The following is a 26,850-nucleotide window of genomic DNA, read 5'->3' as shown; positions in this document are numbered from 1 at the left end:
ATCATACTGCTTCCTCAAGAAACATGCTCTGCAAAAAAATACACACAGTTTAACAGATTTACTTTATCTGTCTCTCAAAAGAGCTCTTCATAAAGCCAGCATATAAATAATTATTTTAAGTTCACTAGATTTATTTATTTAATCAGAATCTTTATATTTAAATAAAAGAAAAACCAAAGAGAAAAAAAAAAAATAAAAAATGTTTCCATCACAGGTTCTCTTTGTTTTATCTATTAATTTCTTCATACTACTTAGCTAGCCTATGCTTCATATAAGACTCATTCCAAATATAAGCATAGAAAGAAAAAAAGAAAAGTAGGCAGTCCTAAAAGCACAGAAAGATGCAGCTTTCCTATCTATATTTCCCAGTGTCTTAAAAGTGCACTGGTTTTGACGAAGAGGAAGAAAAAGGTAGAGAGCACCAGTTCTACTTCACAAAGTTATCCCAAAATACTTTTTTTCAATTATTTAATAAAAGTATTTGCCAGAAACTAGAGTGCTACAATGATTAAAAAATAGTTCTTCTTTCTGAGTAGCTGCAAAGAAAATTCTTGGGGGCAAAGAAAGAAACAAACTAAAAATAAAAAGGAGAAAGGGTAACTGTTCTTTTCTATGAGGAAATTCCTGCTTAAATACTAGGCCTTTCCTTTGGGAGACAAAACAAATACCTGAACTTTTCCATTACAGAAAATAGTGGTATGCAGAAAGACATACTTACTGCAAGCTGGATTTCCTTTTCTCATGAGATTTTTCCTTTTCCTCCTCCAGATCACAATCTTACAATGCCTTAAGCATGGGATAGATATTACAAATTATCAGCAAGTTACTGCAGTCAGTAACCAGATTGCCAGATTATAGAACTAGATGTTCACTGACAGCATATGCCTCTTGAAACTGCAATTCTTTCTTTTTAATCTTGTGAACTATAAACTGTTGATTGCAGTCTATAACACCTGCCTTACAAATAAATTGGGCTCTCTATCCATTGTTAAAAACTTTGAAGTGAATCTCTATTATGTCAAAAATATGAAAAGAGCAAAATGTTTTCTTCCGAGATTCCAGGACTCTGAGACGTGCGCTTGCTCCAGATTAGCATGGCTTTGACAATATTCTGAAAACGTGAAAAAAATACCAGCTCAGTGAGTACTAACATTTCCAGACTGTTATGGCTGTGAAATTTAAACAAAAATACTATAGATTCAGCAGTTGGATCCTTTGTACTCTGCTGCCTTGCAGTACACAGCTTTAGAATGATGCTTAATTACTACTTAAATCCCTGTGTTCACCCATAAACTGAAAATGTGGTTGCTGATTTTAAATACTCCTACCACACTGTGAATACTGCAGTCTCAAAATGGAAGACATGATCGGCCACATTTTGATTTATATACAAGTAGATAGGAAGAATATTTTTAGACAAAACTTGTAATTTAGACTTTAAATGCCAATGTGCCTTTAATTTTTTTTTAAATGTTCTTCAAAGCCTTAAGAGTCCTTCTGACTTTTTTTAAACCCAAATGTACTATAGTATTTGTTAACATTTTGTAAAGAAGCTTTTTGTATGTAAATACATACGTTTTGTATGTGAATACAAATGCTATGTCTAAGCAAATGCTATGTATATACAATACCATTCTGCACATATATTCCTAGTGTTCCTCAATGTACATGTTAAGGAATTCACTAACATTGATAAGAGCTATATATCTCATTATGTACCAAAAAAAAAAAATTTCCCAAAGATATTAATGTTAGTGTTAAATTAGCACTAAAGATTATTAGCAGTAGTAAAAAAATGTTTAATTTTCAGAAAAGACAAGATTCATTTTATGACTTTAGGTTTAGGGGCACTTTCTGACCATTTCTTTCACTGAATTTATCAAGCTCATAATGATAAATGCATGTTGTCATAATCTTTCACTGTTACAGTGTACTGCTGCCCTAACAGCATCCACTCTTGTAAAACAGAACTGCAATCAAAAAGTTCAAAATTAACAGCTGTGAAATCTCAGGCACTCATAAGCATGTGTTTTTATCACTTCCATGCTGTGCAGAGCTGGTACTCTTGTTATTTATTATTTGTGACAGTGAACAATTCCCACTTGCTTTAGTGAAAAAGTGAAGGGCTGTTTGCATAACTAGCAAGGTGAAAAAAAAAAATCAAAACAGATTTTAAAACTGTTGGAACCATTTCACAAGAACAATGTACACATACCAGAAGACAGCTTTCTTTTAGAGCACTGTACCATGCTGACTGCAGTAGGTGTTATTCTACCCTTTATGTATCCCTTCTTTAAAAGCAACTCTTACAGTATGTTCTGCATTTGTGAAGAGCCTGAAATAATGGAGTCTTGGTACAGCACAGGGGCTCCTATATACTCCAGTAGTCACCCTCATCATCTTCACACTGGAAAAATGTGTTTATAATGCCCTAATGCAGTAATCTACATATAGGGTATACAGCTAGTACATAGTTTGCAACTGACACAGAGAATACTCTGGCACCTGCTAGCCCACGCACCACAAAGCTAGAATGAAGCACTACTTCCTGCTGCAATTTGTCAGACATGTTCCTCTTCCCTCTGAGCCAAGCAGTAGAATGTGTGGTTTTACAGGTAAATACTTATTTAAGCATCAACAGCACTTTATCTCCTAAAGAAGTGACTGTTTTGAAAGGAGAAGCCAAAGAAAAAACCATAGTTGTTTTCTTTGAGATTTTTCTTTTCTTCATTTATTTTCAGAAATGAAACACAAAGATACTATCTCCAAACTGTATATATTTCAAATTAGAACCAGAAAGGTTAAAGATAGTAACTGTAACGGTATTACAAAATGTCTCCATCTGGGTTAATATTAACATACAGGAAAATCTATCACAGATCAGGACAGTGAGTAAGATTTGCCTGTGGTTACGACTATTATCAGTGCACAATTAGTTGCAGACTGAAGACATTAGCCTTAGATCTGATTTCATGACAGTAATCTGTTTCCTAGCTCGTTGAAAACCAATGGCTTTTGATGAAATGCTATTTATTTAGCTACAGACAATTTGAGTAAATGTAAGGGTAATAATAACAAAGCTAGCAATGCCCAACATGACATGAAATAGTGCCATGTCATATTTTAATGGAGACATTTAAGTGAAGAATATGAAATTATGGAATCAAATAGGGTATGTCACATGAGAAACTTTTATGGCAAAGCAACTTTCTTTAATTAAAAAAAAACCAAACATTGTGAATGCTAAAAAGAAGTCTTTTCTACTGTCAATTACTGTAAACCCATCACAGAGTATGAATTCTTAGTCCTTAATGCTAAGTCTTTCAAATCCTTGGACTTATTTTTTTCTTTGATAACAGATGGATTTTCTTTTATCCTTCATAATCTGCATCAATAGTAAATCATGAAGTCTTATAAATACATAAAGCCTTTTAGAAACATTTGATAGAGTGACACTTCAGCCAATCCATTCATATTTCTGTAACACTAATTCTCCAGAAAGTTTGCTGTATAATTTGAAGAGTTCAGTCACTTTGTGTATTTAATTAAGAACCAGCAGAAAAAATATATAAAGATATCATTCAAGGTTCCTAGAAAGGTGCACTAATATTCAGTATTACAAAGTTCAAGATGAATTTTCAATTCATTCAGTGTTGTCCGAAGGTCTGAATATAACATCCTCCAGACCCCTTGAAGGTCATTTAAGTGATAAAATATTTCACAATATAAGAAAAACAAAATTGCCTTAATTTATTCTGCACAGAGGAATTTCACACTGTTGCTTATTTTTAACTCTGCGCTAAAAAGCAAACAAACAAATGCAGGACACTTGCAACATTTCATTAATAAATAAAGAACTGGTGTGGCACAAAAAAGATAGGACAAATTATGTAAGTGTCCAATGATCGCTGCAAAACAGAATGGCAAACACAGTGCCCTTTTGCAAACACTTACACAAGTTTCCTTAATTCTAAACTAAATCTCTTTTGTGTATTTTTTTCTAATTCACAGGGTTTATTAGTAACATACAATTTCACATATGTACTTGGAGGACTTAAACAGGATGAGTTACTGTGCTGCATCAGCCTATAGTGGTTTTGCATCTGCTCAAGGCAGCTGCTAACATCAAGTCTGAACCAACTGAAGGAACCCACCCATTACATAAACCCACATCCTGGTGAAACACCTGCTGTATGTCAGTGGTAGTTCTCTTCACTCCTATAAAGTACTACTCCCATCTGCACCACTGATGTATATTTCAGATATGTATTGTGTTCTACTTTGCATGTATATAGTATTATATTGGTAAAATATATGACCCAGACTACATGTTGTAATTTCTAGGAAATACACTTACAGTTGAAAGCCACCACAAAAATGAGTACTGCATTGTTTCACACCTATTGCTGTCACTTTTACTGACATGAATTAACACCTGCTCTAGAAATAGCTGAATTTTATATGCCTTAAAAAAGAAAAAAAAAAAAATCCATTATAATAAACTGAAAGATTAAGGCCCTTAAGTTGCAGGAAGCAGAAAAAAACATTAGTACGTATTCAGATGAGCTTTCTGAGTGAATTTCTTAAATCACATGACAGATCTTACCCGAGATCTGGGCTGAGGTTCAGTGGCTGAGCATACAGGGACTTGTCTTAAGTTAAGATTTCTAGATTTCAGTGCAATTATTCCTTCTCGCTAAAGAGCTCACAATATTACTTGAAAATGAAACAAATACTTTTCTCTCAAAGAAATCAATTACTATCCTTCTGTAAACTTCTGCTGTAACTGGAAAATAATTACATGCTCATTGAAAACAGCATTTTCCAATTTAACAGAATGATGGATATCCCCCCTCACTGTCACGCAAGGCACATGTTATGTCATTATAACCGAGGACACATTTATAGAGATAAGCAAACTGATTCACCATTTCATTACTCAAATTTTATGACAATGTAACTTCATTTAGAACAGGAGTGAGATGATGGAGAATGAGACCAAATCTATGTTGAAACTAGCAGATATAAAATTTGTGAACAGTAAAGGTCCTAAAACAGGGACTTAAAATACCACTGTGAAAATGTAGCAGCCAGGTGAAGTAACTAACATTTTAATTTGCTGATGTTTTATTACCTGTACTTTCATTCTTGTCTTTCATCTTTAGAACGCTTGCAAACTACTGAAGTGTTTAAAAAAGAACTCCTAATTAAACAGATTTCTCTAAGCAAATGGTCAGATTTCACTTGAGAGATGAAGTTTGCTTTATAAAGTGGATTTGAATTTCCAGGCCAAGTCTTCCTCCTAAGTATGCCTACAGGGGGTAACACACCACTCCACAAACACCATGACCTGTCAGGTAACAGAACAAAGGTAGCTTGCCGTTGATATGGAGAAAACTCCAGGAACAAACTTGCCAACAAAGTTTTCAAGCTGACAAGCAGGTATTCTTTATTGCTGCACCAGGAGACACGAGGGATAGCTCCTCCTAACGTGTGTCTCCCCATTGCCACATAAGCTGTCCTTTTATAGCCACTGAGCATACCTACATATTCATGAGGCTACGTATGGATTACATAATTTTCCAGAAAGTTCCCCACATGCATACAGAATTGTGGTGGTGGTCTCTGAGGGTCGTTTACTTCTTCCAACAATCTTCATCACTTCTGGCAGCCTTTGAAGCATGCACAGTAGATGCTCATACCAGCTTAATTGGTTTGTTAGCACCAGAGACATAATAATCCTCCTATCCTCCTACTTATCAGTTAGTTTAACTGTAGCCCATCCTGGACACCTGCAGTTCCCAGATACTCCTTATCCCTGTGTCCTGTTCTTCTAGACTGTTTTTCTTAAACTATGTCACAACTGTAACGATTTATCTTGTGAGAATTCTCAGTATGTACTCTAGCTGTACTCTTTTTTTCTCTATGTATCATGTACCTCTAATTTTCCATTGCTACTGTTACAAAGCCATCAAACTTAACATAAATCTAATTCTAAAGGTTTCTATATTCCATTTTGTGATTTTGTGCCCCCCTTGTTTCACCATGTATACTCTTGATGCACCATTAGTTTGAGTAAGAATGTTTTTCATACTAAACCTCATTTTTTGAAATTATTAAAACCACACCATTTCAAGAACCTGTGACAAAAATTATTTTACTTTCGGATATAATACATGATGAAAACCTACTCTATTATCTAGCAAATTATACATATACACATGCTGATAAGTTAAATGTGTGAGATATGATGCATAAATTCCAAAATTATAAACTCACCTTCTGTATCTGCATTTTCTTTTAATAGAGATGACTGAATATTGTATCACCCAATTTAACTTACAGCAGTTGATATTTGTCACATTTAATTGACTTCTATGGAACTACCTATAGTTTTACCTAAAATGAGATAAACATCAGCCTGAGATGTCTGAAGATGAAGGGAAATTCAGTTAAACTAACTGTTGCCCCTACTGTTTCTGTGAAAACATTCTGTCAATTAAAAAATAACTTATTAATCTAACATCAGTATATATGTGAACGTGTACCTGCAACGTGCATTCTATTAATAAGCATGTGTGTGACATACACATTTGAGAATTATGCCTAAGTTTTCGCTGGAAAAATTATTTTCAACCTTGCCAAAATGCTCTACATTCACAGAGTGTTTAATTTTATTTTAATTAATGTTTCTTTAAGTAAACCAAAGGATTTAGTAATGCTTCTTTGTTTGGCCTTGAGCTGCAGCTACAGTAGTGTCCCAGAAGACGCTACGGTCTTGCATCATACACCCTGCCTGTGCAGCTTTGTGCAGATATCTCAGAAACTTTAGGGTATCTAAAGTCACACTTAGATGCATATGTTTAGGTAGCTGAATCATACCCAGAACACTATAACAGTCTCCATCATTTCCTATAGTTCATTTTTCAGTATAAAACTGCATCGACTTGTATCCCTGTAAAAGTATTGTCCCAATAAAGGATATTTTCCCCAAGGGTAAGTAAGTCCCTAAGAATGCATTCAAGCAATTCTGCCTCCCGTGGATTTGCTATCCAAAGGAACTAGAGGCCCCTTCTCATATTTTACACTGCTCCGGGGATGAAAAGTGCTTGACATCAAAACATGGACAGACAGAATAAATTATGGCAGCCTCTCCTCTTTCTCCCTGAGAAGAGCTACCACAGACAAAATATTTGGCATATACCACCTTCCCCGGACAAGAAACTACTTTCCGGGTAGTTTATGGAGAATTCCCATAATCATCATGTGATCATGTAATGTGGAATTTTTTACCCTGTCAGGTGACAAGTATTTTGTTACTTACAATATGATACCATAAAGGAACTGTTTCAGACAAGGCTGCAAGAATCTGAATTTCTGGCAGATGGAATCAGTATTCTAGTTCTACCACATATTCTGTGAGTGATTTTCAGCACATCAACTACTACCTACTCTAAAAAATCGACTTTATGTGCTCTCTGACTTTATATTATCTGTAGACAAGAAAAGACCCTAGATCAAATACTTACATAATTATTAATTGTATTGCTTCCAGATACTCCAAGAACGCTACTTGCAACAAGACATTTCTTTCATTCTAGGATTACAAACTGAGCCATTAGGTTGTTTGGTTCAGAACAGAAAATCTGTGACAAAATCTCATCTGACAGAACAATGTTTGTCCATAAAAAATATACTCACTCTTGTCAGTAGTTAATAAGGTAAATTAAGTTTTCAAAGACAAACATTATGCTTTTCTTCAGCTTCTAATAATTGTGATCCACTCTGAGTAAAATTAAACTATACTTTTGGGGTTATGCTGCAGCATTTCACAAACTAATGGCTGCAAAACAGCTGTGATACCTAAATTAGAGGATTGTTTGATTGATATAAACAATAAAAAAAATCAATTTTAAATGGACCTGGAAAATTATTTCTTTTCAAACTTCTAAAACCCCAAACTTTAGTCTTACCCATCTTCTTCTACAAAGAACAAACAAACAAATAGACAACAAACAAGTGGTTCCTCCACACTGGTCATATATGGTGTACATCAAACTTACTCCCTATTTTAATTAATACAGTCAAAAGTTGCTCTGAATTCTAACTGTAATTTTACCATTCATGTCAATGAAAATGGGCACATCAGAGTGAGCAAACAATCCATATTAAGCACAGTTCCACACAGATGAACAACTTCAACATGTGTCACTGACATCATTTAGGAACCTAACTGATACTTATGTATAATCGTGTTTTGAGATTTTGACATCTCAGTTAAATTGCACTAAAATAAGAAATTAAGAAGCTTTAAATCCTCCTTTGTCGCCTTTTGCTGCTGTAAATCACATTCTGAATGCCTCAACTAACCTTAGTGATGTTTCGTCATCCACAAAAACAAAATAAAAAATGACCTTGGAAAGTCTATGTTGCCTGAAGTATATGGAAGACAGTAAGTCCATCCAAGCTTCTTCATAATATGTGTATGTTCTCTCCTTTCTCCTTAGAAATTTTTTTTTTTTTAAGTCAAAATTCAACAAACTTGATAATTGTCTCATCTGCTGTTTTACTCAGACCTTAGATTCACAAACTGTTTTTACCTACATTCAGTTAAGGTTTCAAAATTTCAAACTGTGCAACTTAGTACAAATAAGAAAAAAAAAAAAAACATGAAAGGATACAGGATATAGGTGATTTTCATTATTTCCATTTACCTAGTAACATGCATTTTGTAGGATATGAAGCTAGCAAGGCTTCATAGGACAGGGTATTATGATATCAGCTGAAAGAAAATAATTTAAAGTACTTTCAGTAACAGGATTTTAAATGTTCTCCTCATAATTCTACTGGGCCATTCAGTATATACTGTTAGAATAACTTCCATATTAAAAACACACAGTTTTCCATTGCTTAAAAGTACAGTCCATATTAAAAACACCATGTTTTCCATTGAACTGCACAGTCAATAAACTTGATACATCCATTTAAATATCAGAGTTTTCTTTTACAATCTTGATTCAAAAAATTGAAATAATGCAAATTTATGTGTAAAAATAATAATTTTAACCTATTAAATTCTGGACTGTAAATGTTCAACTTTTTTTTAATCTTAACTTTTTAATTAAAATTAATATATAGTTTATGCTAGCAAAGTCCAGAATCTGCTGCCAGGCAGACAACATATCAACTCTTCTAGGAAAGAAAAATCAGAGGAGAACAATACAGAAATAGGACTTCCTGAGCCCACAGTGAGATAAAAACACCTAAAAATGTAATAATAAGAAAAATAGAGAAACTTAGAACATAAACTACGTGGAACATATTGCATGCAGCCCAAGACTGAAAAAATAAAATTGATTTGCAGCTTTAACAGTTTCTAAATATCTGCTGGAAGCAGACTTGCTTAGAAAACTTAGAAAACCAGCCTAAGTACTGTACCAAATTGCTCAAATGACTGCACCAGTGTTTCCTGTATATATAGTCACTGAAAATGACAGTGATGTGTCCTGTTAAGATTAGCAATTAGCAATAGCAATACTAAAATGATCAGTAAATATAGTGAAGACTTTACAGCGCTTGTGAAGGATTTAGTTAACTGACTCATAAGCTCAATGTTGGCCAGCTGTTTCTGAAGTCTGATGATTTTCTTTTATATTTTAACGCAAAACCAATTCAATAAGTTTTACATCTCAGCGTAGCCCAGCAGATCAATAACTACATAAACCTGCTAAAACCTGTAACAGAAAATCATTAAAGGTAAATAAATATGCCTGAAACTGCAGGACTGGTATTTCTCTGAAACACAGCTGACAGTTGGTCAAACTAGCAAATATCCCAAACACCACAACACAAGGCAACTAAGTGTTTAAAAAGAAAAAAAAAAAAAAAAAAGAGAAAGAAGAAAAATTAAGCTCAGAAATACACTGCTACAGTACAAAGACTGACACAGTAACAGTCAAACTGCTAACCCAGGTTCGTATTGGTATGTACAATGCCAGAGAGCTGTCTGAGTTGATAAATCAGATTTTATCCTTTTAAAGATGTTTCTTACTATCCCTTGCCTATAACAGTACATTTCTTTACTTATTCAGAGTTACTCAGATCCTGTCCCTTTTAGCTCTGTACATCTCCTGGGAATGCAGAATGATTCAGTGGCAACTTAGACATTTGGGCACTGCACAAGATGATTTTAATGAGGAGAAAATAATAAAGGCTGCACTTACCAGTGAAACACTTCCTGTTAAATAAAGATAATTAAAGCATCAACAATCCATTGATTTAATGTTTAATTAGCCCTTCTTTCATCATGAATTGTTACTGAAGGTCAAATCTGGGTCACTTTTAAAAACTGATTGTGAAGTGTTGAATGTAATGCAAATCGAGATTGAAAAATTGAGATATACTTCTATACACTTTGTACCAAACAGTATTAAAGTCAAACGTATGAAAGAGGTCTTCAAAGTAAATGCTTACACTTAATTACAATATTCCCACTTTTTTTTTATCTGCATTGCACTTACTGCTATCAAAATCATATTTTTATGATTATTATACTGTGGGACATTTGCTTAGCTAAAAGTTGTGAAAAACTTTATTCTCGTGAGTTATTTTGTGATTATAAAAATCAGTCTTTGAAATAAGCATGTAAGTGTGCATGTGTGTGTAGGCAAATAAAAAAAAAGATGATGCTTTCCTTCATGGTTAAACTGATTACCCCCTTAATGGATGAATTTTGGGTCCATTAAGGCTGCTGGTTATATGTGCATATTTACGAGAAAATTGACCCATTCAGTTTATAGGTACAATTCACATCATGATAACCAAGGAGTCAAATGCTTCTACATTGTAATAGACTGATTAATGTTTGAAATGTTACGAAACAAATTATCTGGTGACCATGCAATCTTTTTCTTTCCAGAAATTAATTTCTACATATTTAATTTCATGGAAATAAGACTCTACAGGAAATGTATCTAGTTTTAACTAATAGTTTAACTAGTCAGCACAATCTGGTGTGATAAACGTTTTTCTTCATTAAACAGTACATTTACAATGAGAAAAGGCAAAAGGATAATTCATAAATTATTACAGAATTGGACAGGAAGCCAATACACCAAGCAAAAAAAATAACGCTGATTTAAAATTCCTGCACTGGTTCTGCTAATTGTACCGACAGTGACCAATACTTCTTAAAGAAACAAAACAAAGCAAAACCAAAGAAAAACCACAAAACCAACAACGCAACTACAGCGCTTTAATTAGCCAATAGGCATCATTTGTTGAGCAGAGCAAGAAAAAAAGAAACCAAGAAAATATTATGGCCAAAAATGTAAACATAAACAGGGTTTAAAAGGCCTGTTCTTCAAACAGTGGCTGTTAACATGCTGATTTCATATTCATGATTTAAAGTTTCAGTGAAGTAAACCTACTTATATGTCACTATTTTGCATTGTGAAACAAAGTGGAAAAGCTAGCACATACATATATCTGCAACTAATAAGAGAAAAATAAACAAATATTTACAACTAAAATCTATTATTAGAGTTAGGATTAAGGATGCAACTCTCCAAGCTCCCAAGTGATTCCTCTTAGGTACTGAGCTTTCCTTATCTTGGCTGTCTTTCCTGGAAGTTAGTAGCATCCAGGCTCCTCACAGGCAATGTGCAGCACCTGGACGGTTCAGATTTTAAATCTATCATCCAGAAAAACACTTGTTTGAACTCACTCCCATTCAGGTTCTGTACATCTTTAACTTTTAGCAAGTGATTAACACCTATGGAATATTTAGTGATTTAAACATTTGTTTCCCATTAAGTAGGTATGTTAGTGCTTTATTGAATAGGAGAGAATTGATAAATAGGAGACTAAAATAATATTTCAGTGTAATAAATACCATGCTAAATAAGACAAGAATAGAAGCCAAATTTGAGAAAGATCTAAAAGGTGACTGTGAAATATCAGAAGTCAACTAGACACAGACTGTAGTTTAAAACTTTATATAAAACATATGATGTCAAGAAGGAGGAGGGTTACAAATTGTAATTTTCTTCACAGAAGATCTCCTACACAGTACTATATCAAACAAGATGTATTTGGGAACTCACAGTATCACAGTATGCTAGAGATTGGAAGGGACCTCGAAAGATCATCTAGTCCAATCCCCCTGCCAGAGAAGGAACACCTAGATAATGTTACACAGGAATGTGTCCAGGTGGGTTTTGAATGTCTCCAGGGAAGGAGACTCCACAACCTCCCTGGGCAGCCTGTTCCAGTGTTCCATCACCCTCACTGAGAAGAAGTTTCTTCTCAAGTTTAAGTGGAACCTCTTGTGTTCCAGTTTGTACCCATTACCCCTTGTCCTATCATTGCTTGCCACTGAGTAGAGCCTGGCTCCATCCTCGTGACACTCCCCCTTTATATATTTATAGACACTTATAAGGTCACCCCTCAGGCTCCTCCAAACTATAGAGACCCAGCTCCCTCAGTCTTTTGTCATAAGGGAGATGCTCCACTCCCTTAATCATCTTCGTTGCCCTGCGCTGGACTCTCTCCAGCAGCTCCCTGTCCTTCTTGAACTGAGGGGCCCAGAACTGGACACAATATTCCAGATGGGGTCTCACCAGGGCAGAGTAGAGGGGAAGGAGAAACTCTCTCGACCTACTAACCACCCCCCTTCTAATACACCCCAGGATGCCATTGGCCTTCTTGGCCACAAGGGCACAGTGTTGGCTCATGGTCATCCTGTCGTCCACTAGGACCCCCAGGTCCCTCTCCCCTACACTGCTCTCTAACAGGTCGTTCCCCAACCTATACTGGAACCTGGGGTTGTTCCTGCCCAGATGCAGGACTCTACACTTTCCCTTGTTATATTTCATCAAGTTATTCCCTGCCCAACTCTCCAGCCTGTCCAGGTCTCGCTGGATAGCAGCACAGCCTTCTGGCGTGTCAGCCACTCCTCCCAGCTTAGTGTCATCAGCAAACTTGCTGATAGTACACTCAATTCCCTCATCTAAATCATTGATGAATATATTAAATAATACCGGTCCCAGTACTGACCCTTGAGGCACTCCACTAGTTACAGGCCTCCAACTAGACTCAGCCCCATAGACTACAACTCTCTGGCTTCTCTCCTTCAGCCAGTTCGCAGTCCACCTCACTACCTGATCATCCAGTCCACACTTCCTCAATTTAGCTGTGAGGATGCTGTGGGAGACTGTGTCAAATGCTTTGCTGAAGTCAAGGTAGACCACATCCACTGCTCTGCCATCATCCATCCACCGTGTTATTTCCTCATAAAAGGCTAAGAGATTGGTCAAACATGATTTCCCCCTGGTGAAGCCATGTTGACTGCCCCTCATAACCCTCTTATCCTTGATATGCCTTAAGATGGCACCAAGGATAAGGTGTTCCATCACTTTCCCAGGGATGGAGGTGAGGCTGACTGGTCTATAGTTGCCCGGCTCCTCCTTCTTGCCCTTTTTGAAGACTGGAGTGACATTTGCTTTCCTCCAGTCCTCAGGCACCTCTCCCATTTCCCAAGACTTGGTAAAGATGATGGAGAGTGGTCTAGCAATGACTTCCGCCAGTTCCCTCAGCACCCGCGGGTGCATCCCATCTGGATCCATGGATTTCTGGATGTCCAGATTGCTCAACTGGTCTCTAACCCATTCCTCATCGACTAAGGCAAACCGCTCCGTCGACCTGACTTCATCTAAGGTCTCAGGGGTACAGGGCTCTTCAGGACTGCCTGCAGCAGAGTAGACAGAGACAAAGAAGGCATTCAGTAACTCTGCCATCTCTGTATCTTCTGTCACCAGGGCACCCATCCCGTTCATCAGTGGGCCTACATTGCCTCTGGTGTTAGTTTTGTCTGCCATGTATTTGAAAAAGCTCTTTTTGCTGTCCTTGACCCTTCTTGCCAGGTTTAATTCTAAGGAGGCCTTAGTCATCCTAGCTGTCTTCCTACATCCTCTAGCAGCAGCCTTATATTCCTCCCAAGTGGCCAGCCCCTCCTTCCATGACCTGTAAACTCTCCTCTTCCACTTGAGCATACCCAGCAATTCCCTATTTAGCCACGCAGGTCTCCTGGCCCTCTTCCTTGACTTCCTACGTGTCGGGATACTCTGATCTTGAGCTTGGAAAAAGCAACCCTTGAATGTCAACCAACTATCTTGGGCCCCTTTACCTTCAAGCAGCCTTGCCCATGGGATTTCCCCTAGCAATTGCTTGAAAAGGCCAAAGTTTGCCCTGCTAAAGTCCAGCGTTGCAATTCTACTTGGTATTCTACTAGTCCTACCACACAAGATCCTGAACTCCACCATCTCGAGGTCGCTGCAACCAAGGCAGCCTTCAACCCTTACTGCTTCAACCAGATCCTCCTTGTTAGTGAGGATGAGATCCAGCAGCGCTCCTCTCCTGGTTGGCTCATCCACCATTTGCAGGAGGAAGTTATCATCCATACACTGGAGGAACCTCCTGGACTGTGGCTGGGTTGCCGAGTGGTCCTTCCAGCAAACATCAGGGAAGTTAAAATCACCTGTGACGACCACGGCCTGTGACTGTGAGGCCGCTCTCACCTGCCTGGAGAAGGCCTCATCAGCTTCCTCACCCTGATCTGGTGGTCTGTAACAGACACCCACAACAGTATCGCCCCTGCCAGCCTGCCCCTTAATTCTCACCCACAGACTCTCAACTCGCTCGTCATCTGTCCCTGGACAGAACTTGGTGCATTGTAGTTGCTCCTGTACATAAAGAGCAACCCCACCACCCCACCTGGCTGGCCTGTCTTTCCTGAAAAGGACATAGCCCTCCATGACTATATTCCAGTCATGTGAGCTGTCCCACCACGTCTCTGTAATTGCCACCAGATCATAGTCTCCTGACTTAACACAGGTTTCTAACTCATATAACTCATTTAAGAAGTTCAATACATTACCTTAAACAGGAAGTATTGAATAATCAGTGAAAACAACTTGCATTCACTGGGGTACACCAATCAGTCATGTAAGTAGAGATTTTATTTCTCGACTGCTACATTGTAGATATACAAAAGTATCAATTACCAATTCTAATTACACTAATGGAAATCTAGTATTGCTCTCATCTCCAGTAACTTAAGAGCAGGTACGTTCTGCTGTGCTGAAGTATTTGTTCTAAAACTTTATACACCTTCTAATGTGTCCTTAAAGGGAATGCCAATGAGTAAATAAAGGCAGCCTTAGAGATTTCAGCCAGTCTCCTTATCATGGTAACATCAGTATGCCACTGGTTCTATTTCACATGTACAGCTGAACTCTGAAACAACCTGATACACACCACATTAGAACCCTTTATCTGCAACTGCTTCACATTTCTGTCTAAGCAGTGTACTGAACAGGAGATCCATGTGGGTTTAGTGTTAAAAACCTTCATGTGTTTTGCCTAATAAACTGAGTACTATCAATGTTTGAGTTGTGAAAAGTCTCCATATTATTTATGCAAATAAGTCTTAATGTCCCCACTATTATGCAAAAGCATGAACAAAATGATATAAATGTCACCCAGAAACAAACTGGCAAATACACACAGGAAAGTGGTAGCATCAGTTTTCTGCAGGTACTTCCTTCAGTTTGATTGTTGCAAGTAAAAGTGTAATAAAGCCATTTTCTTCTACTAAGAAGTCTCCTAAGGTATATAAAAATATATCCTTGAAAAAAGTTGAGTAATTCAAAACATATTTCTGTAATATAATCTTAAATACTATTTTTATTAAACAGAATAGTCATTTGTGTAGTGTAATCCTTTACCATTCCTACACTTAGCATGCAAGTCATTCTTTTATACTAAAAATAAATTACACTTTGACAATTTATAATTCATATGTTCAGATCGATTGCAGCAGCAAGAAAAAAGTAGTATCTGATTAGCCTATGATCTACTGCTACTTTGTTATTCGACTGTTCACTAAACCAGCATAATCTACTATGTGCTTAATAAGCCTTAGCATATACAAGCTTAGGAATTTTCTTAGTGCTCTGTAAGTTAACCAGACTATTTTCAAACTAAAATTGTAATGTACTCTCCAGGAGAGAGTTAATGGAATCTATCACCCAGAAAATACTGTGTCAAACTTTCTATAAATCTGTATCGCTTGTAAAACAACATACACAAAAATACTGGCAGATAGTACATCACACTTCTGTGATCTGGAAGACTGGCTCACACAAGTCCTTTTCTTTTGCAGTATTTTAAGTATTTCTTAGCAGAATGCAAATACTGGCAAGACACTGTAAAACTTCTAAGTTATATATGAAAAAAGTGTACCATATTTGCATGTGAATAAGATCAAAAGAAAGCATTTTCATCAAACTAGTCAGATTTTCCTGTCCCAGACTTGTCTGTGCGTTTACATGAATCAGCATACATTTATCTCTAGACTCTTGTGTAATATGCACTTTAGCTGATGAAACATTAGGAATATTATCTTACTTGGAAAAATGTAAGGGAACTCACTAGGTGTTATGTATTTCATTTTACTGTCACTCAAAGAGTACTCCCCAAGGAAAAGTGACCTCTGTTCAGGCTACATATGTGTCTTATAAAATAAACGAAACAGATGCTTTCAATTAGGAGCTTGGTTCTTCTCTATGTTATCCCCTGTTTTATTTCAGGGACTGTAAAGGAGTCCCTGCCGTCACCAGTTTAAGGTTACCGGAACTTTATTGAAGCCACCTCCTCCAACAAGGCCGAGATTAGAACCAGTTCCTTGTGCTACTCCTGAAGACACACCTCGCTCTGAGGGGACTCACAGCAATCACGCTCTAGAGACAGAGCTCTGCAGCAGCTGGGCTGACAAATTGGGGCTCCTCAGAATGAATGAATGAATTTCGTGTTATATTGGGGGGGGGGGGGGGGGGGGGGCGACACGACACAAAAAAAAGGCAATTAAAACATACTGGGGTGCGACTGTAAGCTCACTAACATTTATGTGTATTCAGAGCAAATGCTGCAATGAGTGCAGTCTATGTAGTGTAAATTAGGCAGCTTTTTAGATTATTTAAGCATTTTGGTCCTAATGAAAGACCTGGTAATTACAGCCATTATCGCTTCAGTACGGCGGATGCTAATCCACTCTCGCCCACAGCTTTAGGAAGCGGCAGACAGGCAGCGACCCCTTTTCCCCCGAACACCTGGCTACGGAGGCGAAACTTTCCTCCTCATTCGGAGATCTCCGTCTCTAAGGCCGGGGAGGCACGACTGCGGGGGAAAAGGAAGCTGCCAGTGGGACAGGGGAGGAGGACGCGACCGCGGCTGCTGCTGGTGGGGGGCTTCCTGACCCCCCCTCCCCCCCCCCCCCAGCCACCGGGATTAGCTGACGAAGGCATCTCGGTTTGCCCTACACCTCGCTGTCCGGAATGAGGACCGAATCCGAGGTCCACCTCTCCCTTTCCTCCCCCCGCGGATGGCTGCCGCTGCGCCTGCTGAGGGGGGGCAACCATGGTCCCGCAGGCGCCCCCGTCGGTGCGGTTGCACGGACGGGCTGGTTGGTGGCCGAAAAGTGGAGGGAAATGTAAAAAATGTACTAATAAATATCCCTGACTCTCCTTGCTTTGCTGTCCGGGCACTTGACTGCCTGCTGGGGTCTGGCGCGGGGATACGAGGCTGAATGGGTCACTGGACCTGACTGTCGTGACTGCTTGTGCCACGGGGGACGCGGGCATCACCGCTCCCCCACGAGGAGCGTGTGTATGAGTATGTACGTGTGCTTGTGCGTGTGCGCGCGGCTCGGGGTGCGCGGACCGCAGGGTTCAGCGCTCTTACCTGCTTGCTGTATTTGCTGCTGGCCTGGCAGCTGTACTCGGAGCAGTGGTCCGACCCGATGGAGATGTTGTCGCCGGCGCCCACAAAGGTGTTGGCCGGGGGGAGGTCCTGCACGGCCTGGTGCTTTTTGCCGGCGGTGGGGGACTGCGGGTGCAGCTGGACGGTGGGCAGCGGTGAGCTCGACTTGTAGTGCCTGGCCAGGTCTGGGCTGCCTGGGCCGCCATTGACCGAGCGGTACCGCCCCATACCGGGGCTGTCTGACAGCTTCTCATTGACACTGTCGTAGCGCTGCCCATTGGGCTTGGAAGCCTCGACAGTGACGATGCTGCTATAGAGGGGCTGCTTCCCCTTCTTGCCTTTCTTGTCCTTCTTGGGCTTCTTGGCCTTGTCATGCTGCTGCGGAGTGAAGAAATCCTCATGGTCTTTCTTGCCAGCCTCGTAGCCATGTTTGCCCTTGGAGCGGCAGTATCGGGCCATGACAACCACCAGGATGAGGAGGATGACGGTCATGATGCCAGCCACCACACCTATGACTATGCTAAGCCGCTGCTTGCTCAACTCATAGCTAGGGTCACCAGCAATGTCCTGGGCCAGGGGTGTGTGGAGGCTGCGGGCCACTTGGCTCTCCACCACAGTGGCATTGGATAGGCTCTCGTTGACAAAGACATGGAGCAGGGTGGTGGTGGACTGGGGAGGCTGCCCACTGTCATTTACCTGCACTACAAGGCGATGCAGGCCATAGTGCTTGGGGGACAGCTTGCCCACCAGTGATACCACACCACTGGCCGGGTCGATCTCAAAGAGTTTGAAGGGATTGCCCCCAATGATGCTGTAGTTGAGGTCAGCATTGAGACCAGTGTCAGCATCTGTGGCAACCACAGTGGCCACCACAGTACGCATGTTGCTGGAGGGTGGCAGCACGGTGTAAGAGCTGTTGCTGGGGAAGGTAACTGTAGGTGCATTGTCATTCTCGTCCATCACAAAGAGGGACACGGTGGCAGTGGCAGAGCGTGGCGGCTCACCTCCATCCACAGCCTTCACCTTAAAAGTGTAGCTGGTTTGCTGCTCACGATCAAATGAGACAGTGGAGAAAATGGTTCCAGTGTCATTCTCAATGGAGAAAATGCTGGCTGCCTGGTCATGGTCACGGTCACCAGGATGGATGGAGAGGCTGAGCTCAGCATTGCGGCCCTTGTCAAAGTCCATCACAGTTACCATGCCCACAGGGCTGTTGGGCTGCAGATTCTCCTTCACATAGAAAGTGAACACATCCTGCATGAAGCGTGGCTCATTGTCATTGCGATCCGCCACCCGCACCACCACTGTGGTGGAGCCTTGCAGCGATGGCACCCCCTTGTCCCGGGCTGTCACCTGAAACTCGTAGGTATCGCGTTGCTCACGGTCCAGTACTGCCTGCACTGACACATCCCCAGAGTCAGGGTCAATGATGAAGATGCCACCTGGTGCGTCTGAGGAAAGGGGCGAGGCCTCCAGGGAGTAGGTGATCTCAGCGTTCCTGCCACTGTCTGCATCTGTGGCTACCACTGTGGCCACCCTCTCACCAGGCAAGTTGTTTTCTGGGAAGGAGACCTCCAGCACGGCCTGACTGAACACGGGAGGGTTGTCATTAGTGTCCCCTACCCGCACCAGCAAGGAGTTGTTGCTGGACAGGCTGGGGCTGCCAGAGTCCACCGCCACGATCACCACATTGTAGTCGCGGACAGCTTCATAGTCCAGAGGGGCCGAGGTGTGGAGGAAATACTTGCGCTTGTTCTGAGGCTCCCCTTCGCCCTCGCTGGCTGGCTTGAGCTGGAAGGGCACATCACCCACCACAGTGCAGGTCACCACACCATTTTCACCTTGGTCCCGGTCTGACACCTGCACCAGGGCAATGGGGGTATCCACCAACACATCCTCGGCCACACTAGCTACCCCGTCCCGGAGTGGGATGCGCCCAATTTTCCGGATGTCAATGGTGGGCACATTGTCATTCTCATCACGGATGTTCAGCACAACCGTGGCCTTGTCTGTCTTGGGGGGCTGGCCCCGGTCTCGGGCCATGACAGTGAAGCGAAGTTGGTTTACCTCCTCTCGGTCGATGCGGTGCAAGACGCTGAGCCAGCCCGAGGTCTCATCCAGGCGCAGTAGGCGCCTGACGGACTCGGTGGCGGCCCCGAAGACGTACTCGATCTGCCCATTCACCCCTACGTCCAGGTCAGTGGCTCGCAGCTGCAGGATGGGTGTTCCGGGGCTGCTGTTCTCTGCCAGGTCTGCCTCATAGACGCTCTTCTCGAAGCGGGGGCTGTTGTCGTTCACGTCAGTGATCAGCACCCTCAGGATAGCCTGCGAGGACCGTGCCGGGTCGCCGCCGTCCCGCACGCGGAGGCTGAGCTCGTAGGAGTCCCGCTGCTCCCGGTCCAGTGGCCCCTTGACGATCAGCTGCGGCTGCTTCTCCCCGTCCAGGGTGTCGGCCACCTGCAGCTCGAAGACGCTGCTGCGGGCCGCCGCTTCCGTCTCCTGCCGCCGCTTGCTGCCGCCGGGGTAGAGGGCGCTCTCAGAGCCCGCCGAGGCAGAGCCCCCCCCGCCACCCCCCCCTCCGCCGCCCCGGCGGCCGCCGTCCCCGCCGGGCTCCTGCAGCAGCTCGTATCGCTCAATGCCGTTGCGGCCGAAGTCCCTGTCGGTGGCGGTGGGGAGCAGGTAGAGGGTCCCCACGGGCCGGTTCTCCTCCACGGTAAGCGTGAGAACAGGGGAAGGGAAGGTGGGGGTGTTGTCATTGATGTCCAAGATGATGACCCGGCCCTCGAAGAGGTCCACCCAGCTCTGCGAGGGGCCGATGACTGACACCTCGAAGTCCAGGAAGCACTCGTTCTCGTCGAAGATCATCTGGCACTGCGGCAACTTCTCGCGGTCGATGCGCCGCTCCGTGGTGCTCAGCTCCCCGGTCATGTTGTCGATCTTGAGATAGTCGGAGCCAGATTCCAGGCTGAATGTCACCTCGCCGGAGCCCGTCACGATTCCCAGGTCGGAAGCCACGTTGCCGATGCGGATGTCGGCGGGTCCCTCCTCGGGCAGCCGGTACCTCAGGAGCTGCTTGGCCGATGCCAGGCTGACCCAGAGTGGCGGAGGCAGGAGGAGCAAGAAGCAGCAGCAGCAGCAATGCACAAAGCCAAAAAGAGTCCGCATCTTCCTCATCTTCCTCGCCCCCCCCCCCCCTCACTCCCACCTGCCCTCCCCCCCCCCCAAATAACTCCCCTGATGAGCCAACAGAGCGGCTGAGTGTCCGGGCTATCAATTATAAAAACCTTCTGTACCTGGAAACTTAGTGTCTCGTGGCTGGTGCAATAGGTAGTCAAAACCCTGCTGCTGGCTCCTCTCCTGCTTTCCCTGCCTTCCAGTTGCGATATACTTACAGTTCACGGGACAGTGTATTTTGCTTTTTAAAGATTCATCTCCGTAGACAGGATGGGATTTTCCTCCTCCTCCCCTTCTCCTCCTCCTCTCTGATTTTACTGTAATCGTTTTGCAAGGTTTGCAATAAAAGCTGGAGAAGCACTATGCGATTCGAAGCCCCCTGGTCGTCTTCTTCGACACTAGAGTTAACTACATTTCACACGCTCTCTCTCTTTTTTCTCTCTCTCAGCCGTTTACGACCAAGGCATTAGCTTTATTCTTCCCCTGCTCTGCACACACGGGAAAAATAAAGAAAAAAATGTGATTCGCTTTATTCAATGGGCTTGTGTCCGGGAAAACTCCAAATCCTCTTAGCAATGGTGAGTTCTTAAAAAATGAAATAAAATAAAAAATAGAAAGAAAAAAAAACAATAATGTCGGTAGCTGCAGAGAAGAAAACCGTGTATTACACAGCAGTCCACAGAATATCCCCTTTGGTTGGCAGAAAAGCACCCAAATCCATCTTCAGAGATCGCCTAAAATGTTAAATGTTCAGCTCTTTCTCCGGAGCGGATTTTTTTTTAACAACTCTGCGCAAGGTCATTAGTCACAAAGCAACGATACAGAAACTGCAGAAGCCGTTTGCCCAGAATTTGCAAGGCTGTAGATATATATATACACACACAACAGTCCCAAGTTTGCTTTAGCATCCGCAGTTTGTGTGTGTGCCTTACCTGCATTTGCACTGCATGTGTTATAGCAATCTGGATCTGCAGCACTGAGAGCGACTCACAAATGAGATTGCAGTCTCTCTCTCCCCCTCTCTCTCTCCTCTTCCTTCCCGTCCCAATGCAGGTAACCAGATCTGAACTTGATCCTTTCAGTTCAAAGGTTAGCAACAAAACTATGTGTCCAAAGGCGATTACTTGTCTCTCGTAAATATACCCGGAGCGGAACACGATGTAACTGGATCCCCCGCGTGAATTAACACAGATTCTGAATTACATCCATAGAAGCAGAATGGCCAAGGGGAGGAGGAGACAGCCGCGGCGCGGTTAAAAAAAAAAAAAAAAAAAAAAAAAGAGAAACCAACAAACCCCAGAGTTCTATTTGCAAATAAAATTGTATCAGTCAGTTGTTTCCTATGATCTGCACCGCCACGGTGGGTGAAATCTGCAATGTGTATTCCTTCCTGTGCCTCAGAGAAGTGTGGATCAGGCGCTTTCACAGCAGAGCGGCTTGTGCTTTAAAATGTTGAATGGCAACTGAGAAGCTTCCCACTCGGAAGGGAAAAAAAAAAAAAAAAAGGAAAGCAGCAGTAAACCAGCAAGTTTGCCCGAAGTGGTGGGAGCTGCTGAAGCTTCTCTCAGCAGCTCTTCCCTGCTGCTGCAGCAGCAGAACCGCCTGCACTACATACACACAGAAAGAGAGGCAGAAAGAGGGAGAGCAAAGAGAGAGAGAGAGGGAGTGAGGGAGGGAGGAGAAGGAGGAGGAGAGAGGAGGACGAGTCAAGCGCTGCACTCCAGAAAGCCCAATCTTACCCTCTGTCTTTGTCGCTGCTAGTGCTGCAAGTGGGATAGCTGCTCATCACACACCACCAGTTCAGTTCCTAAACCCGATCCTCATTACACGCCCGAGTGTTGCTGCTGTTGCCTCCTCAAACCCGCGATCTGTAGTGATTCGCTCCTAGACTTTCCCTCCCCACCTCCGCTGTAGACTGTGAATAGAGCAACATTTTTTTTAAAGGAAAGATTTATTCGTCTTTCTCTTAAGCAGAGCTGATGCACGTTCGGGGCTCTGCATTTTGCGGAATCACGCTGGTAAGAAAACTCGTTTCGCAGATTCCCACCTTCCTCTGACGTGTCGGTGCTTTTTGTGAAAGAGCTGCAGTCACTGTAACTGCATAAAACTCCAGGGAGGAAGGGGGGCTGCCTTAGATCTTAGAATTTCTTCCTGTTTCCCAGTGTTGTTTGAGCCTTTTAATCTTTGTGTTCGTGTTTTTCCTGTTACCATGATTTGAATGTGCCTTTTCACGTGCTTTCCTAGAAAAAAAAATCAGAAAAAAAAAACAACCAACAAAAAAACGCGAAGATGATCAGGACGGGGGCGAAAGGGTTAGTAGAATAAACACATGTAAAAAGTAACATTTATTTCTGAGCCGAGACTTGCTGCTTAGATGATTGCCAAAACTTAGCGTCACCTACTCGGATAAGTGGGAAATTAATGTTAAAGCTCTCTGCTCAACTTTATCTTAGCGTCCCTAGTTCTCTTCTTTTGACTTTGTGTCATTTAAGCGCCTATGGCTTTTGTGTGCGTGTGCCCCTGAGCCCTGGGTGATGCCTGACTCCCGTACCTGCTCTCTCCACCCGGATCCCGGGGGGAAAAGAGAGGGGCTCTGCGGGGCTGGCCTCCGCGGGGATGGCGGGAGAGGGAGGACCCGGGCGAGCATGGACGACCAGTGGGAACAGAACCGGCGTGTGCGTGTGTGTATGTACAGCAAGGGGGAGGCAGGAATCCAGCTGCTCTCCTCCTGTGAACACATGTGGGAAAAGAAGTTGTTGCTGGTTCTGTGTGTTCATTCCTCTTTTTACATGGATATTTTGAATAAAGATGCATGCAGACGACTGTAGTGAAACGCCTCTCTTTCATCGTGGTGACATATTTGAGAGAAAAGAGGCCGGATATGCCGAGGAGATTCAAAGCAACGGCCACAGTGTGTCTTTGTCATCTGGGGCGGCGAGTGAATGTGAGAGGGAGGGAAGGTTGCCACCTCTTCCCCTGGGGAGTCCAGAGGCACAGAGGGGCAGAGTCCCGCCGCAGGAAGTCGGCGATGGGAGGGAGATTAGGGGGATGGTGCTCGACCGCTCCTGCTCCCCGCTCCGGAGAGCAGAACTGTTTCTCCGTGGGCGGCTCCGGCCCTGGCACCGGCACCGATCGCTTTCCCTCCCCGCCAGAACACGAAAACCCGCCCCCTCCGACGCTGGAGACACTCAGCTTTGTATCTGCAGCATCAGCGAGAAAGCACGGCTCGGCGCAGGCTCAGTGTTCACCGCCGCAGTCCCGGACGGAGGAGGGGGGCTTGGGAGCTCAGCGTCTTCGCAGCGGGTTAAGTAGGATTAGTACTAAATCCCTATTATATTTGCCAAGCAACTTGAATTTATCAAAATTCCCCTCGCTGTTCCGGAGCTCCGAGAGGAGGAAATTTTGTCCACAGTGTAAGATCTAGACATATCATAGGAATACCAGCATACTGCATTACACTGGCTCTCTGCACTAGCAATACAATTGCAACCGAAGCTCCCGCTGTTCCCTTTTGTGCTTTTAAGAGCAGCCAGGAAACTTCCTGTATTCGCCAGGGGAGGGGAGGGATGAAAACGTTTTTAAAGCTCCCCGCCATAAACTTTAATCGGATTCCGGGCCGTTGCACGGCACGGACATCTGGTCTCTTGTCTACGTCTCCTTCCCCGTTGTCTCCCATGTCTACTTCTCCTACGGTCTGCCTTGCGAGAGCCTCTTTCAAGCGAATGAGTGATTTCTTTCTCTTGCCATGTGCATTCGCTCCCCCCTTCCCTTCTTATCCTCGCTGGCCTATCTTACGCACACAGTGTCCTTCACATACGGTCTGGGCCCCTCATCCGCCCCTCCCTTTCTTTCTTTTTTTCAGTGTCTTTCACATACAACATCTCCCTGAATGTGCAATGTCTTTCCTGCTCGGGAGTGCTGCGTCCTTCAGAGTGGATTGGTTCCTCTTTCGGAGCAGAGGTAAAGGCCCCCCCTTCCTTTTCCTACCATTCCCCCTTCCTCCTCCTACTTTTCCTCCCCCAGGGCAGGCGGCCGGCGTGGGAAATGGGCCCGACGTGCGCTGCATGGTGGATAGCAGCGCTGCTCCCGCTCCACGTGTCCTGGCTGCCGGAGGGGGATAGGGCTGTGCTGGCTGGGGCGTATGTGTGTGTGTCCCGCATCCCGCTCGTTCGTGCAGGGACAGAAGGAATGACACTACCAGCCCCCAACTCTCGGCCCGCAGCCAGTGCGCGCACAGCTGTCTGGGTGTCGATAGGAACAATCCAGCTGTTTCAGGCAGGGGAGGTCTATCCCTCTCGATCAAATCTGTTGCGCAGTGTAAATGCCCCACCCCCCCCTCCGTGTCCTCCTCCCCTCCCTCTGTTGTCCCAGTCCCCCCCCGTCCCCCTCCCGGCTCCCAGCTGCTCAGACACGACACGGTGTTTGTCCTCCTGAACTGGTGAGATCAAGTGGGAAACGGCATCACAAGTGTAATCGACTGTAATAAATAAAATAGCTAGAGATGCGAGAGACATACGGAATTGAAATAAGAGCTCGTGTCCTTAAAGGGAACATCTGATAAGGCCACCGAGGAGGCATCTTGCGTGTGGGAAGGAATCCGACTTGCTGACATTCACAGCCTTCTGTACGTGGGGAAATCCTAAAGCAGCCTGGGAGCTTTCCCAGCTCCTCTGCATTCCCCCGCAGCTCTCTTCGATGGTCTGTAGCGAGGCTTTGTTTTTGTTGTAGCTGTTGGCTGGAAAGACAGAGGGGTTATGGCTAAAATATGCAGATGCAATTAATGGCTCGTTCATATGCATTTCTTGGCGGAGTCCCGTTTGTGCTGCTGGTGTCTCGACTCATGTCCGCAGTTGGCGCTTTCAGCCCACGACAATTTGGGCTTTTTTTTTTGCAGTTTAGGAATGTCGGTGGCTCTCACTGGAAAATTACTTCTGGGATCTGCAGTGGGAATCCATCTCGGGTTAAAGAGAGACAGATTATTTGCACATCTATATCGCTCATTACCGTAACACATATATATTGCATATTATTTGCACGCACACACGCTCACACAAATTAGGGAAAAGCCTCCAAAGGAAAAAAAAAAAAAAGATCGGCTTGAGAGTAACATATTCATAATAATACGAGGGAAAGGTTAAATACAGTAAAGATGACAGCAAATTCGAAAGCAGGGTAAAAACAAGGACAAAAACCTCACACAAAGCGGTTAAATCCATTTGGCGGAAGGAAGAAACTAACTCAAGAACTCCACCAAGGGACAAACAGATGAAATGACACCACAACAGCACTAAGCCCACGCTGACCTTTCCTCTTTCTAAAGCGACGTGCTGTTCTGGTGTGATCCTATTGTGCTCTCTTCACCTCAGATCGCGACCACAGCCTCCCTCCGGCAGCTCCAGAGCTCCCACGGTTCGCTGCAGTGAATATACTGGGAGGTCGGCTGAATTACAGGGAGTGCTGACACTTGCTCGGTGTCTTTCACAGTGCTGCTAATCTGCTCCCCGTCTAGTACCATGTAACAGGCAGAAGTGAACAAATAATTCGTTGAGCAGCAGCCTTTCTGGGGGACTTTAAAACTTAAGAGTTTAAAAAAGGAAACCACAGATTTACTTCTAAGAAGATAATAACTACGTCTCTGCTTATTTAACTGAATACTAGCTAAGCATGGAGCCAGTTACTTTAGATCTTCTTTCACTCTGTCAGAATTCTGAACTAGATAATACACCATAAAAGTTACTGACAGAGCAAATATAATCTGTGTTGGATGACAGTGGTTAAATCTCGCATGAATATAATTGCTCATTCTTAAAGTAATATTTGAGGTCTGTTCAAAATAAAAAGTTCGTGCATTGGCATGAT

The 26,850-nt window shown here is 43.1% G+C and overlaps 1 protein-coding gene and 1 long non-coding RNA gene across 9 annotated transcripts in view; one reads left to right on the top strand and one right to left on the bottom strand.

Moving 5' to 3' along the window:
* PCDH7 (protocadherin 7) overlaps window positions 1–21,032 on the bottom strand; it is a 296,359-nt gene extending 275,327 nt beyond the window's left edge. For all 8 annotated transcript variants that reach the window (XM_061470666.1, XM_061470677.1, XM_061470700.1 and 5 more), the window contains exon 1: window positions 17,800–21,032. In XM_061470666.1, coding sequence (XP_061326650.1) covers window positions 17,800–20,991 — 3,192 coding nt within the window. In that variant the 5' untranslated portion in view covers window positions 20,992–21,032. The remainder of the gene's footprint in view (window positions 1–17,799) is intronic.
* A 3,832-nt stretch (window positions 21,033–24,864) lies between these two features.
* LOC133278201 (uncharacterized) overlaps window positions 24,865–26,850 on the top strand; it is a 33,258-nt gene continuing 31,272 nt past the window's right edge. Inside the window, exon 1 of the long non-coding RNA XR_009746471.1 lies at window positions 24,865–24,951. This is a non-coding gene — a long non-coding RNA (uncharacterized LOC133278201). The remainder of the gene's footprint in view (window positions 24,952–26,850) is intronic.

This window comes from Pezoporus flaviventris, unplaced genomic scaffold (assembly GCF_033815535.1).
Source record: "Pezoporus flaviventris isolate CSIRO_AGI_PZ_B2104156 unplaced genomic scaffold, CSIRO_AGI_Pfla_v1 ptg000002l, whole genome shotgun sequence".
NCBI classification, from domain to species: Eukaryota; Metazoa; Chordata; class Aves; order Psittaciformes; family Psittacidae; genus Pezoporus; species Pezoporus flaviventris.
Note: the sequence above shows the minus strand (reverse complement) of the source record. Positions and strands in the feature narration are given on the sequence as shown.